At 38.6% G+C, this 15,112-nt stretch overlaps 1 protein-coding gene across 1 annotated transcript in view; it reads right to left on the reverse strand.

Moving 5' to 3' along the window:
* Nucleotides 1–15,112, reverse strand: part of LOC134539487 (serine/threonine-protein phosphatase PP1-beta catalytic subunit) — a 56,901-nt gene that overhangs the window by 39,433 nt on the left and 2,356 nt on the right. The window contains exon 3 of the mRNA XM_063381563.1: nt 10,003–10,233. Within this exon, the coding sequence (XP_063237633.1) occupies nt 10,003–10,233 (231 nt within the window). The remainder of the gene's footprint in view (nt 1–10,002; nt 10,234–15,112) is intronic.

Consider the following 15,112-nt stretch of genomic DNA (forward strand, 5'->3'; position numbering starts at 1 on the left):
TTAACGAATCGCAGATACTTTTAACTATTCATACAAACGGGATTATTTTTCCATGTTGAACATTCTCGTGGAAAAACTTTCACAAAAAAAAAGTATATTAATTTAGTTATTGCCTGCCAAAACACTGCAGTATTACATTCAATATGGGGGCCATACTGGACGATTTTCTACGTGTTTTACATTTAGAGCAGACCTGGATGGCTAATTACAAAAAACTTAAATATTAAACGCTGGTGCTCGGCTGCGAAAACCTTTCAGAAGTTGTTTTATGTGTTATTTCACAGTATGACAGTATTTATGGAGCGACAGAATTGATTGGCCGTCCAACTTTCAAGGCAAGGACAATCAACGATGATAATCTTGTCTTCATCGAGAGAGAAAAAAAGGTCTATTTCCTTCAACAAGCCCCTCTACACCAGTGTAGCCACCCTCAAGTTGTCCAAACTGTATCTCCATAACATCCACTACAACTACAGGCAGGCAACTTCTGTATTCAGATACTGACTCACGTCGAGTGTAGAGACATCTATGAGTACATTACCGCTGATTTGGCTGGGCAATTTGACACGTAGTACTAAGCTCCCGATAAAGTTCAAGGGTTCCCGCCCATTAATAAGGGGGTAACACGAGCGAAGATGGATAAGTCCGGAGGAGAGATCATCACATTGGCCTAGGGCATATAAGATGGAGGATAAGTCCTATAAGCTTAAGGGAAAGGGCGTTAGGACGTGCATACTCCGCAACCTCCTGAATGACCGATACCTAGAGTGTCTCCAAAAACATTTTCAGGTTTGGGGAACTCTTATTGTGACCACGGCATGTGTGACCAAGGTGGTGGCGTCTGCAGAGGATGAAGAGCGGTGCATCTCCAACGATGACATCACCATGCATCCTTGGAGACATTACAGATTAGACCCCACTCCCGAACCTGCCTCCCCTCGGCATTTACCTCTCAAGTTTGACCAAGACATTGAATACATTTGAGACTCTGATTCCGACTATTAGTCACTGTCCACATCACTCACGCGTCACCCGTCACCACTGCCACTGAGCCACCGCTATGGCTCCTCCTATTCCCCGGCCTGAGCGTGCGTGAGTGAGTGAGAGACTCTGCTATTATCCTCTTCCTCCCCACCATCCTTCAAAGGTGAGGTGAAAAGAAAGCGTCATTACTTGGGTAATATGTTGCAGTCTCCTTCCCGACACCTGTGCTACTGGGTTGCCACGACTGCCTCTTCACACCACCAGCATCTTGAAAACAATTGTCTGCTGAGGCGGTTGTAAGAAAACACTAGGACTTCTCAATCCTTCCCCTCAGTGAGCATCAACTTCTCATCGATATTTTATATACATCAAGACAATGACATATATTTATATAGTGTAAGAAATAGATGAATATTTATACAGCATATGTGTGCATTGAAAAGAAACAATTTGTAAAGTAAGCATTTTTTTGACTCAAGTATTTACTGCGTGTTTTTCTTTTATACAAAACCCTTCGTTTTCAGGTTGTAACAAGTTTTAAACTCTTTTAAGGTACTGCTTGGATTTACACTGTGCTGGATCAACAAAATCTGAAGTCTTCAACAGTTTCTCCCGAGATAGTTGCTCCAGGCACGTCAGCCGAGATGGCTGCCTTCATCACTACTCTTCGACAGAGACGACGGCCACGCCTCTCCATCGCTACTCTCGTGTGCCTCGAGAAGCATTTCAACAGACCTGATGGCCAAGATGGCCACCAGCACACTTCATCCCTCCCATTCCTACGCATACTCACAATCAAGAGTATTTCCCAAAGTGATCAGGGTTCACCGAGATTACACTGGCCAGATGACTAAGATAGCTGTCCTGTTGTTCGAGCTGCTTAAGAATGACAGATTGTGGAAGTGGAATGACAATGAAAAGGCATCATTTCCAAACCTAAAAGCAGTTTTTTTCTAAAGAACATGTTATCTAACATACTGTACGATGAGGATTTTTTTTTATATACTAATGCATCTGCGTTTGCTTTGGGAGCAAGATTGGGGCAGCTAAGCAAAATAGAGCTTTTGGACATAGTACGCCAATGCTAAGCACATGTATGTCTGTAGAAGAAAACTACAAATAACCAAAAGACAAAAATCACAAATTGCTTTCATCAAGTCATGCACTCCCATTGCACAAATCTTTTCAAGATAATATAGACAAAATTGAGTAGAAAAAACAATAGCGATGACAAGTAGGATGGTGAATAGTGCCAAAAGGAACTACACGGTCACTGAAAGAGAAACTTTGGCAATACTTAGGTTTTTATAGTTATTCCGAGATCTATTTTGGGTGAACAGTTAAAATTATTTACCACTTGAAAGCAGGAAGAATTTTTGGTAGCAGGTTAACTCATTTAAGAGACATTGAAATATGTCCCTTACGAGGCGAAGAAAACGTAGTAGCTGAGTTTCTTAGTCGACTCCCAGACTTATCATTGGATTTATTACTACAGTAGAGCACCTCTCAACCAGAATCATTGGGGGGAGGTTTACTCCGGTTATGGGAAAATTTCGGGTAAGGGGAGTTACGGTAGGGAGGCAAAGAAAAAAGCCATTACATGCTGCACATATTAACTTACATGTATAGCCAAAGTTCTACTGTAAATGTTTTCCACAGTTATAAAACCATACAATAAAAAATATGTAGATCTACATACGTACTGTTTTCTAAACGTGCCGGGTCGTAAAACTCCGGGCTGGTTGAATTACCTTCATTCTAGCAAGCTGGTGTTTCTTATCTCTGTGGGTGGGTGGGTGCGTGCGTGAGTGAAGAGGATGATGAAGAGGGTTCGGGGGAGGTAGTAGGACTACAGCTGCAGTGTTGTGTTACTTCTGTGTTGACGTGCTATTCTCCGTTCACTCTTACCTGAGTTTTGGAATAAACAAAGCCTCTTGTAAACAAACATTTTCATTGGCTGCCGGCCGCCGCGCACATTATTCGTGCGCAAGAAATAGTCCCTTGGTTACGTACCATTTGTAAGTATTTTTACACTGTCTTTTTTATAACAATTGTTGATATATAGCATTATAGCGATTCATCATTAATTTCCAATACAGTTTTATGTGTCAGCAAGTATGTACTTACAATTATGTTAGCAGACGCCGTGTGTACGGTGGCATAGACAAAAGGTACTGTACAGTGTACAGTTGATGCTCGGCGCAACAGTTGCATTTCGGATTCGCGCGCGCACGGTTTGTTATGGCTGACGTCGGACCGAGTTTTGTAAAACACAGAACGGGAAAGCCTTTGAAAAGTGCACAGAAAACTATTGTGTTGAATGTTTTTAAAACATTTTCAGACAAATATCCGGATTGTCGTGTGAACGATATCGCAAGTTTAACTGCGGAATTTAGGCGTGTTTCGAAGAGCAGTGTGCTTCGTGCAAGGAAAGAATTACAGGACACCGGGACATTAACATCTTCCGGGAAGAAAAGGAAACTTGAGTATCCTGTTATAAAAACTTGTGATGATTTTGTGAAGACGGTTATTAGGCGTAAAGTGCACAGTTTTTTCTTCGCAAATGAACCACCTACGCTGAACAAAGTGCTACGGTGCTTCCTGTTATATTACGTCTCCGTTATTTTATTAGCACCGACTGTACTGAAGTGTGTGTGTTGCAACTAGTTCTTGGCGCGCCAGATAAATTCAGCCTATCACTTGCTGACGTGGCGCAGTGATACGGCGGTGTTTGTTTATTTCAGAACTCAGCTAAGAGTGAATGGAGAATAGTGATTCATACTTCCTGGAGTGTGTATAGTCACTGCCATGCACAGTTTACATTTCACATACACAAGAATAACACTTCAAGCATCTAGTTTAAAAACACAGAGATAGAGAAATACAGGTAAATGTAGACTGTTTAACCATATATTAACATATAAATATGTACATAATACATATTTGTACACTAAATTATTGTCTACTGAAAGCATCACACGTTGGAAGTAAATGTTACTCGCTATCACGTGTGTCAGCGTGTGTATTGAGAGTCTGTGTACATACTCTCGGGCCGGCCGGAATTTTCCGTTTACTTGACGTAGTGAAACAATAAAACTACTTATAGCATAAACATATTTATAGTAATTCACGTCAGACGCGAAAACCAGCGGTGTATTTACGCATTGAGCGGGAAAGCCTGGCTATAATTAGCCTCTGACAGACGTGCGCGCGCGCACCTGCATGTACAGTCAGGCAAAAGCAAAAACGCCTCGTTCCAGTGCGGAAATGTTTTGGAGATGTTTATAATGTTTTAATTTTTTTGGAAAATTAGTTCCGGATATCGGGAGTTCCTTTGGTGGGAATTACGGTTGAGGGGTGCTCTACTGTAATTCAAAATTATATAAATTATATAAATGGTGCAAATGTAATTTAGTTACACTTAACCCATTAAAGCTCAGTGGCAACTTTATTTGCCATACCAATATCAGCTGTGTGCTTTGCTAACTATGGATTAGAATTTATTTCTCCTTGGCTTAGCTACGCATTGAAACTTCTGCCTGAAGAATATCTCTTTGGTGGAGCTCAGTTCTTCACAGTCTGTGGTGCAGTGAGGTTCTTGTGAGAGCCTGCGCATGCTTGGATATCATCATCATGGCATGGTCACCTTCAAAGTAAGTTTGTTTTTTTATTTTGTTTATAATTTTACTTTACATATTACTCAAATAAACAGAAAAGTATAAATTTTTGTTAGGTGCGCTTAAACTGGCAGTTTTTATATATTCATTCACTGTTGCAGCTTCTCAAATATTTGTGGCAACTAAAGTTGCCACTGGGAAGTAAGAGGTTTATATTCATTTCAATGTTACAATATTAGTTATTCTGTAAGTTCAATGTTTATAAGGGTTTTTTTTACTTCCAAATTGATTTTTATTATTTCAAGAACTCGTGCATAATTAGATAATATGATATTATTTTCATCATCATTGATGTAATACAAATTGTGTACGCATCAATGTTTGCAGGTTCGTCAGAGGAAGAGATGGTCAAGGACTGCTTCTTCATGAAATTTTGGCAGCTCTTGAGGAAGAAGATGATGGGGAAATGCCTGAGAGTGTAGCTGTTTCTCCACCTGACGAAGGACCTGGCGCTGACAGCGACGAAGATTCTGATAAATCCGATGGAGAAGCACAGGGTAATTTGGACAGATTACCGAGCCGTTCCTTGAGAAGCCAGGTATTAGTAAGATACTCTAACACTGCAGACAAAAATGTTTCTGACTTTGGTGTTGATAATTGTTCACCAAGTACGTCAACAGAGAGGCGTACTGCAACAATGGGGGTTTCACCAGCAATGCCACCACCAAAGCGCAGATGTTTACCTGAAACAGTTCATTGGCTACCTCACGATAAGTTATTTTCTAGCGAAATTCCAGAGCGTGAAGTTGAATTTCTACCAAATGCTGAAGATTTTCTCCGCCAACAAATAAATTGCCCGCTTGATGCATTCACATCCTTTTTCAGTCACGAACTTGTATTTCTCATTGTAGAAGAAACAAATCGGTATGCAGGTCAGCATCTTGAACATAACCTAAATGTTTCCTGTTATCTGGTTACCATTCTCTACCTCATAAAAGGATGTACTGGCAGACACAACCAGATGTTCATGTGTCTATTGTTGCAGAAGCTATGCGCCGTAATCGCTTCGATGAAATTTTGCGGTATTTACACATTGCAGATAATTCAAAAATGGATGGTACAGACCGAATGTACAAGGTGCGTCCATTGTTTGATCATTTGAATTCTGTCTTCAAACAAATTTCTGTCGGTGATTCAGTTAGCATAGATGAGAGTATGATTCCATATTTTGGACGTCACAGTGCTAAACAATTTATTCGAGGAAAGCCTATTAGATTTGGTTTCAAGCTGTGGGTAGCTGCTGATCCCTCTGGCTATATTTTCCACGTTGAACCATACTGCGGTACATCTACTCGATTTCCGACCACAGGTTATGGGCAAGGTAACGATGTTGTCATGGGTCTTGTAGATCATTTGAAACTCAAAAAGGGAATCAGGCTGTACTTTGACAACTTTTTCACCTCTATTGCGCTTATAAGAAAACTCAAATCTAATGGCATTGGGGCTACAGGGACACTGAGAGAGAATAGGTGCGCAGCTGTAATGAAGCTACCAGACAAGAAAGCATTCCGAAAAAACAAACGAGGACACATGGCAGTGTCATCATGTAATGACCTCCTTGCAGTAAGGTGGAATGACAATAATGCTGTAACTGTTCTTACAAACTGTGATGAAGTTGAGCCTAAGAAAAAGTCATCCCGCTATTCTCGCGCTGAAAAGAAAACTGTAATTGTTGAAGTTCCAGGACCAATTGCCAAATATAATGCCAACATGGGTGGTGTGGACCTTTGTGATCAATTTGTTTCTACAAACCGATGTGGTATCAGATCAAAAAAGTGGTGGTGGCCATTCTTTGCATAGACTGTAGATGTATGTTGTGTTCAGGGCTGGTTGTTATACCGAAGACTAGGCTACGACTTGTCATTACTGGAATTTCGTCGTCAGTGTGCAACTAACCTCTTGAAAACACATGGCAAACCTGCAGCTTCTCCAGGAGTTCGTCCATCTTTGGCATTCTCATCAGTTCTTGAAGAAATCCGCACCGACCGTATTGATCACATTATCACAAAAGGTTGTTCGAAATACAGGCGCTGCAAGGTTTGCACTAACAGGACAAGCTATGTGTGCAAGAAATGTGATGCTCCACTTCACCCTAATGAGTGTTTCAAAGCATTCCATACAATGTAAATTTCAGAACAATCAAGCGGAAAAAACTTTGCACAAATTCTGTTCATTATATGAAAATGTTGTACATACATGTTTTGATAGTTCAAATAATTATTCATTATAACAATAATAATTATATATATAAATAATAATAATTATTATAATATATAAACCAAAAAAAATTGTAAAAAAATTTTATTTACTATTTTGGAATTTTAATATGTAGTAAAACATACATTTTATATTGTAATGATAAACTTTATCCATTTTCGACTATGTTACAGCCCAGTGGTAACTTAAGTTGCCATGTCAAAAAACAGGTTAAAAAAATAAATAATTGCAAACCAACTTTGTTTAAGTGTTCCTCGTGGTTAGATATACATGTGTAAGGATTTTTATACAAAAAACATAATTTTATAATTGTGGGCTTTAATGGGTTAATAATAAAAAAAACTAAAACTATTTATTTTACAAGGAAATATAAACCCCTTAATTATCAATAGAATCTAGACAATGAACCAATTTCTAAAACTACTTCTTTAAAAGACATAGGCATCACCTTAGATTTAAAGTTATACTTTCACCATTATTTTTATCATCTATTTTCTAGTTCCCGATGAACATTTGTCCTAATTAAGTACGTACATCACATATCATGCCGCTAATTCTGATTCCATGAATAGTAATAAACTAGAGGATATTCAAAATAAAATTATATAATATTTAATTTTAAAAAATTCCCCTAAATCTTCTTTAATCTCTCTTTCTGATCGTAGAGCCTATTTAGATGAACTCTTTGTTTACAATTGTTACAGTAAAAAAATCAAATGTAAATATATTTAAGACAATTCAGTGCCCCAATTCAATCGTCGTTTAATATCAGCCTTCTCGTTAATTACAAAAACCCTATGAGCTCCGTATCCTTTTAATCAGCACTACAAACCATCATATTTTAGTTATTTTTTTTTGTATGTCAATTGTCTTGATATTTATTGTTGTTGTTTTGCTTATCTATTGTCTTCATTACAGTAAAATATACATGCATACTTAATTTATTTTTATATTCAATTTAATTTTTTTGTGCCGCATTATATTTATTTTTGTTGCTATGTTATTTCACTACACATACAATGTTAATCATTTTGTATTTACCCGTCCTTGCTGTCAGTATGTTTGGTTGCCTGTCCTTATTGTCCTTGTGTTCTGTGCCTGTATAATTACAGTGGTCGCTGCAGGTGCGTGGTTTGTGCTGTCTGCCCAGCTGCGGCAGTGACTACTCAGGGGTCAGGCAGCGCTCGCCTGCCTGGTGCATGATGGTTGCCAGCGGCCAAGAGCTTGCAGTAACTGTACTGTACTTATATTTGTCCTGTGTTTGTTCTCTTTGTTGTGTCCATGGCCAAAATACTTGGACACAAAATTTATCGTAACAATCTTTAAAATAATGCCGAGCGATATCCATAGACAGACACACACGCACACACATGCCCGCTGGTGGGCATGTAACAAATTTAAAAATAAATAAATTTCATATGACAGCCGTGCTAAGGAACTTTCAGCAGCAAACACCTTGACAGACGAATTGGAAAATAATTCTTTAGTCAAAAACAATTCTGAGTATCTTTTGAACTAACAAATGGAAGACTAATTCTGTCAGAAGTTAGAGAATAAATTGAGAAATACTGACCTAACACATATAATAAATTCATAGGAAGTATTGTAATTCAGGTAATGACATAGTGTTTTGGCATGGCAAAATGGAATCGAAGTTTGATGATGTGTCGTACCGAAACAGATGATAAACCAAATAGTTTGGAAAACTCATGTAGGTCTGAATCATAAAGGTGCCAAAAAATTTTTTGGAAGCTTTGAGTAGACAGACATACCGGCCCCACATGCACGTCAGTAACTATATCTTGTGAATTGTGACCAACATCCAAGCAGGCACACAAAAACTTGGTACTGGTACTACAATCAACCATTCCAAACAGACCGCCACAATTAGTTTAGGCAGACTTGTTTGGACCACAGACGCGGGCTGGTACAGCTCTCGCAGGAAGAGGATCGTAGCTTACCGAGGGACGTCACACGTGCTGGAGCACTGACGCCCGTGTACGCCCTCAGCTACACACACACTGTGGACACTTGCTGAGTTACACAGTGCTCATACACCACATGTACTTACAAGTACAACTGCACAGTATTCTACTATCTCTGGATTAAAATGGTGATTTGTACATTTACGATGGCACTTGCTGCTGGTCAGAAACGTTGAGGCCGGTACGCCTCCGTGCCGGTGAATTGCTTGAAAGCACACACTGGTGTCAGCCGATCTCATGAGCATGGTGCCTGTCCGCGTACCCTACAATGCGAAGCGAAGCACTAAGGTTGGACCCCCCACTCAAAAAGCACATGGTGAGATAAACGCGGAGCTTCAGAAATAAAACGGAGGTTAAAAACAATGGCATTTATTTATCAGGCAATAACCAACCCTCTCCTTCCTAGGAAGGCACGGCAAACACAGCACATCCGGCAATAAGCATAAATAATTCAAAAATTTTAATAATTATCAAATGCTGAACCAAACCACCAAGTATCACTGGGTTCGTGATGTGCATAATATAACTTCCCTGCCAGAAGGCAAACATTGAGTAGACCTAAAACATAAATGAGCTCAAAATACATAAAATAGAAATGCAAATTCAGCAAACAAACATTTATTAACAAAATTACCATCTGTACTATTGCTACCATTGTTACAAAGATGATTTGACAAACTCAATGAGTCGATCATGCCAAAGTAAAATGCATAACCTTACCATAAAATTATACATTAAATTTTCCCGGAACAAATCAGGGCATTGCGCATGACCTCGTCCTGGGCTGCACCCTGAGCCCGATGTGCCACCACCTCCCCCCTTACACGCTGCGAGCCCCCTCCTTCCACCACCGCCCGCCGAAGTGTGTGTGCACGTGCGTGTGTCGGCCCGCGCCCGCCAATGTGACGTCAGTGCTCCGCTACCGAAAGTTGGAGAGCGAGGACAAACAGGCAGTGAGTCGCGAGCGCTGCTAGAGGAAGGAGATTCACGCACCTGTCAGCGATACAGGGGGAAACGAGCCTCGCCACACACGGGCTAACAGAGTAGCCGGGTCCACATGCCCATCATACATGTGGTGGCACCCTAGGTTCCGACGAACACTTCAACCCCCGTTGCGATAGCACGTTGAGGGTACTCACATTCGTCGTAGAAGCCGTATATCCTGTTGATGCTGGCACACTCGTGGTTGCCACGCAGCAGGAAGAAGTTCTCCGGGTACTTGATCTTGTACGCCAGCAGCAGACAGATGGTCTCCAGGGACTGCTTGCCTCGGTCCACGTAGTCGCCCAGGAACAGGTAGTTGGCCTCCGGGGGAAAGCCCCCGTACTCAAACAGGCGCAGCAGGTCTGTGTACTGACCGTGGATGTCCCCTGCAACACACCGTCTCTGCACTCGTCCCCAGTGTCGCAGCCCTTGACGAGTGTCAAGTCCTGATAACACTGCTCCATGGCAGTCATTCTTGCGTTAGAGCATTCAAAGATTGGTTATTTTGAAGTTATACTTCCTTAGGCACGCTCACGGTGAATACTAGCAAGCAACGGAAACACAATGAAGTGCGCACGGATGGTAGTTTAACATGAAGTCTAAAGCATGTTTCTGCTACACCCATGTGCCGAAGTCATCAGCATTTAACTATGTATAATTCGTTACATAAACAACTAGGAACAGATCAAGCGTAAAGGTGTGCCAAATAAATCTTTGTGATAGCAAAACTAATCTGGAATATTATATTATAATAATAATCACAAATTTTAAAATACGTTGTTATTTTAGAATTGCAACTAAGTACAAATAATTTAATTCGTAAAATATATAGTGCTGTTCAACTCATTGGTTAAATGTGTGGTTTCAAACTCAAAGATAGTGGGTTTGAATCCAGTCAATGGAAGGTTACATTTTTTACTTTTTCTTATAACAACTTATTAGATGCCCAGGCTGAACACAGGGTGATATATTGTCCGCAAGTTAAAGCAAAATGGATAGCGGTATATGACAGTGTGGTGGATGTACAGAAATAACACACAATTGCTATTTGTATTTCTGTTTACCCATGGTGATCGGTTGAATGGTTTAGACGTTGATGCACTGTAGCGCCATCTAGCGGTGAGTTACAAAAAACTTGATAGCATAAAAATCTTCTCCATGAAATAACACTTTGATGTGCCAACTTTCATGGCGAATGTTAACAGTGTCGGAGTTTATCAACGTCGTACATACATACCAACATCCTATTTTATAAAAAGATTATTTCATTTTAATGCTATAGTTTAAGAAAATTATATTATTATTTCTTAATTACTTTTAATTTTCAGCTGAGTCTCTTGGTTTAGTTATTTTACCTTAGGTAGGCATAAAACATTTAATTTTTACTTACAATAAAGATAAATCTTACTAACAATCAAATAGATTGATTAGCAATGTGAATACATGTATATACATAGATATAAATATGAGTTTGTATGTTTGATTACATGCTTTTTTAATACAAATTTTTTTATTTCCAGCTTGAACTTTCACAAACTTTATCTTCAAAACAAGAGTAATGTCAGTGTCTACATAAGATTACTGACCACCACCCCCCTCTTCAATTCTCCTTTCCCATCGCTTAAAGCAAATTTTGATACTTTTTGATGAAATTTCACACAGCTGACATTCAAAATAAAAGAAACATAACTGTCTACATCTGATTTAAGTGGAAAAGAGAGGAAGATCACCGTCTACATGAGATTTCACGAAAACCACTCCGTCCCCTTCAAAATTTTGCCCAAATGAAAAATAAAATAAAATGAAAATTACTATCTGGCTCAGTATCAAAAAAAGAGGGAAAATCAACTGTGAACTCAAGCTTTCTAAAAACTAACCAATCCCATTTTTATCTCTCTTTTACCTGAATTTTGGTACCTCTTAACAAAATTTTTCACACTTTAAAAAATTACAGCCTCCAACAATTTTTTTTGGGGAGGAGGGAGGGGGGGAAGTAGGGAAGGTCACTGTATACATAAGATTGTGAAAAACCACTCCTATCTATATTCCCACCCCTTAAAAATTTTTTTTTAGTACTTCTTGATGAAATTTGGAACACTCAACATTCAAAATAAGACCAAAATTTCCATCCACCTAGTTTGAATTTCTGGAATAAATCATTAAATCTTTATTATCAAATTACTAATCTCACTATATAATTAAGTCTCTTTCCAGGCAATGCCGGGCACTTCAGCTTATAGGCAAATATTGTCGCAAGGTTTTTATTGTGGTATTTAATGTCTATTTAATTTTCAGTATTTGTGCCTTTAATTAGCACAATTTTGGTCACGATATAAGTTTTTTCTTCATTTCTGTTTAATCAAATACCTTAACATGTAGTTTCCCACATCACTCTTAATAGTTTCAGTCCTTATTTAGTTCTCCCGACAGCTGTTTAAATTTAATTCCTTTGACTGGCCAAAGTGGCACAAGGGGACCTGATCTCATGCGTGAAGTCACGTGGCACGGCTCAGGTGCCCGAGTGTCTCTCTACCCCCCCCCCCCCTTTTCCTGTAGTGCTCCACCCCTCCTCTAGCCCTTTGTGGGGCAAAATATTAGTTAAGTTAGACTTTTATTACCATCATTTTGCTAGCTATAAAAGAAGTCAAACCTAATGTTGAAAAATTATTAAACTTATAAAATATAACTTTTTTTTAAAGAAAGCATGTGGTTATAATACTGACCAAAACAATTTAAAAATGAAGTTCAAATGGTTTGAACTTTTGTATAAATGGATGGTGGTTCATTAGAAGACCACCTCCAAAATATGACATTTTGCACAAATTTTTGCCAACAAAAGGTAAAGTAAACCTCTAATTGTACACACACACACACACACACAGAGATATATATATATATATATATATATATATATATATAGGGATAGATCAATCAAATCCTCAAATATCATAAAATCCTTAGTATTGGAAGGATTTGATATATTTGAAGTAAAATATTAAAGGTAATATAGTAAATTAATAAGTTCAACACTGGTAAACCTCTGAAGTTTACTAGGTAATTTTTTTCTTCATATCCATCCTTTTATCATTCTGCGATATTGTTTTTCTAATCATGTAATTTTATATAAATATTTTTTTTTCTGGAAACTTTAATTGATGAAACAACCACTTAAAAGGTAGAATGTTTCAACACCAAAATTAAATTTTTTTTTTGTCTTTTGATACCTAAGTTTGGATTCGAGGGGTATATTCAAAGTACTCTCCGAGTTCTAAGGTTTGAGAAGGTTTTTAGGGAAATGTTTCCTTGTTTGATTTATCATTCCACATCCAAAGATTTTATTTTGCAAAAATGTTGCAAGTAGTGGTACGGAACTGAAAAATCTATCAAAAATTAAGCAATATCCAAGTGTCTGAAAAGACTTCGAAAGAAATAGCACTGTCCGTTCAGCACAAGCAACTTATCATACCTTGAACATGCTTCACTGGTTTCATGGGCATGTATTGCTTGAAGCTATAATTCCTTTGAAACCAATCATGCCTTCATCTACAGACAGTGGCTGGGGTTGAAGGATTTCTTGAAAACTTCATTCAAGTGGCGAATAGGAAGTCTGAGTTTATAAAGTTTATCAAATATTGCTCACCTCTCCTAGGCATAACAGAATGGTCAATGAGATGGATAAATCTGACAACTTTCAAAAAATCTTTTCAATGGTACAAGTTTTGCAATTCGAGACATATAATTTAAGGCTTAGCTGACCATTACCCTCTGAGACTTGGCAATTATGAAATCTTATAATGAGGATTCCAAATATGACTTTCAGTTCATTAATACTCAAGTTTAGTATGTACTTGTCCTTTCTGTGTTGCATATAAATTTGATTGATCGACAATATGGTGTAATATTTCCTAGTGTCTTGAATTACAAAAATATATTCAAAGATTTAAGTAACATCTACCTGTAGAGATCCAAAGATTTCTTGAGTATGCAGAATTTTAATTATGGACTGACAAACAGGCCTGACAGTTAGGGAAGATCGGAAGATGGATCCTGAGTCTCGCCAGATTTAAATTCAAATTTAAACATGTTAAAGGGAGCAGACGCATTACCTCAGAAGTACGATCCGCAGGAGTTTGGTGAAGGCTAGAGAGGAGGATCAGACCAACTGGAGAGAAAGAGAGGGGAGTTGAATGTAGAGGAGGTGGTGAGTCGAAATGTCCTGGGAAATTTTCCTGAAAGTTTTACGAGAATCAGGAATGACAAGATAAGGATAAGGAAACACCTTAGATACACAGCAAATTACAAGAACAAGGGTACAAAAATTATGAAGTGGCAAAAAGAAAGTTCACGTAATACAGTGCTTAGATAATTCCACGACTCCGTGATCGGGGCCCATGGAGGTATCGATAAGACCCTGGAAAAGGTTTAGGAGTTTTTTTTTTTTTGGCCCAAGTTGAGGGAGGATGTGAATAAATGTGTCGAAGAATGTGATTTATGCAAACGTGCTACGCAAACGTGAAAAAGTAAAGTGGGTTTGTACACAATATAAAAATTTAGTTTCCCATGGGAGCAACTATCTGTGGATGTATTTGGCCCGCTACCTAGGTATAATAAACTGTATAATTGTTTGTTGGTATTGGTTGATGGTTTTAAAAAGTTTTCTGTATTGTTGTCCCTGCGTGATGTATTATGTAGAAGTTATGGGTCATGTTATGTAGTACTGAGAAGCTTGTCAGACGCCACTTAATTCGTTAGTAGTAGTTATCAGAATATGAGTTTCTCTTTGGGAGTTAAGCACATTACTACTAGCCCGAATTACCCTAAGCTCAATTTGGTGGAAAGGCTGAACAAAAACATTAAAATAGACCTAACTATTTTTCACCAAAGGGACCTATGTAAATGGGTTGGAGTTTAAGCTTTCTTAATTTAGCTTTCAACATGGTAGTTCATAGCCTTACCCAGTTTACCCAAGTTTTTTTGGGCAGAGACCTGTGTCACCCCCTCCTTAATATTTGATAAGTTGACCCAGAGAGGTTTCAGGTGAACAGTCCGAAGTCACTAGAAAGGATTTGGGAAGAGGCTGCGTACAATTTGGAAAAGGCACGGAGTAAAGTAAGCACCCAATACAAGGGCCGGTTGCAACACTCCTTCACCGCTGGGCAGGAAGAATTGTGTAGGCCGTACGTACTCAGGAATAAAGCAAATTTCCAGTGTGACACGTTGGAGAATTGCTTTTTTGGGTCTTATGTGCTACAGAAATTTCTAGGA

Source organism: Bacillus rossius, chromosome 15 (assembly GCF_032445375.1).
Source record: "Bacillus rossius redtenbacheri isolate Brsri chromosome 15, Brsri_v3, whole genome shotgun sequence".
In the NCBI taxonomy this organism is placed as follows: domain Eukaryota; kingdom Metazoa; phylum Arthropoda; class Insecta; order Phasmatodea; family Bacillidae; genus Bacillus; species Bacillus rossius.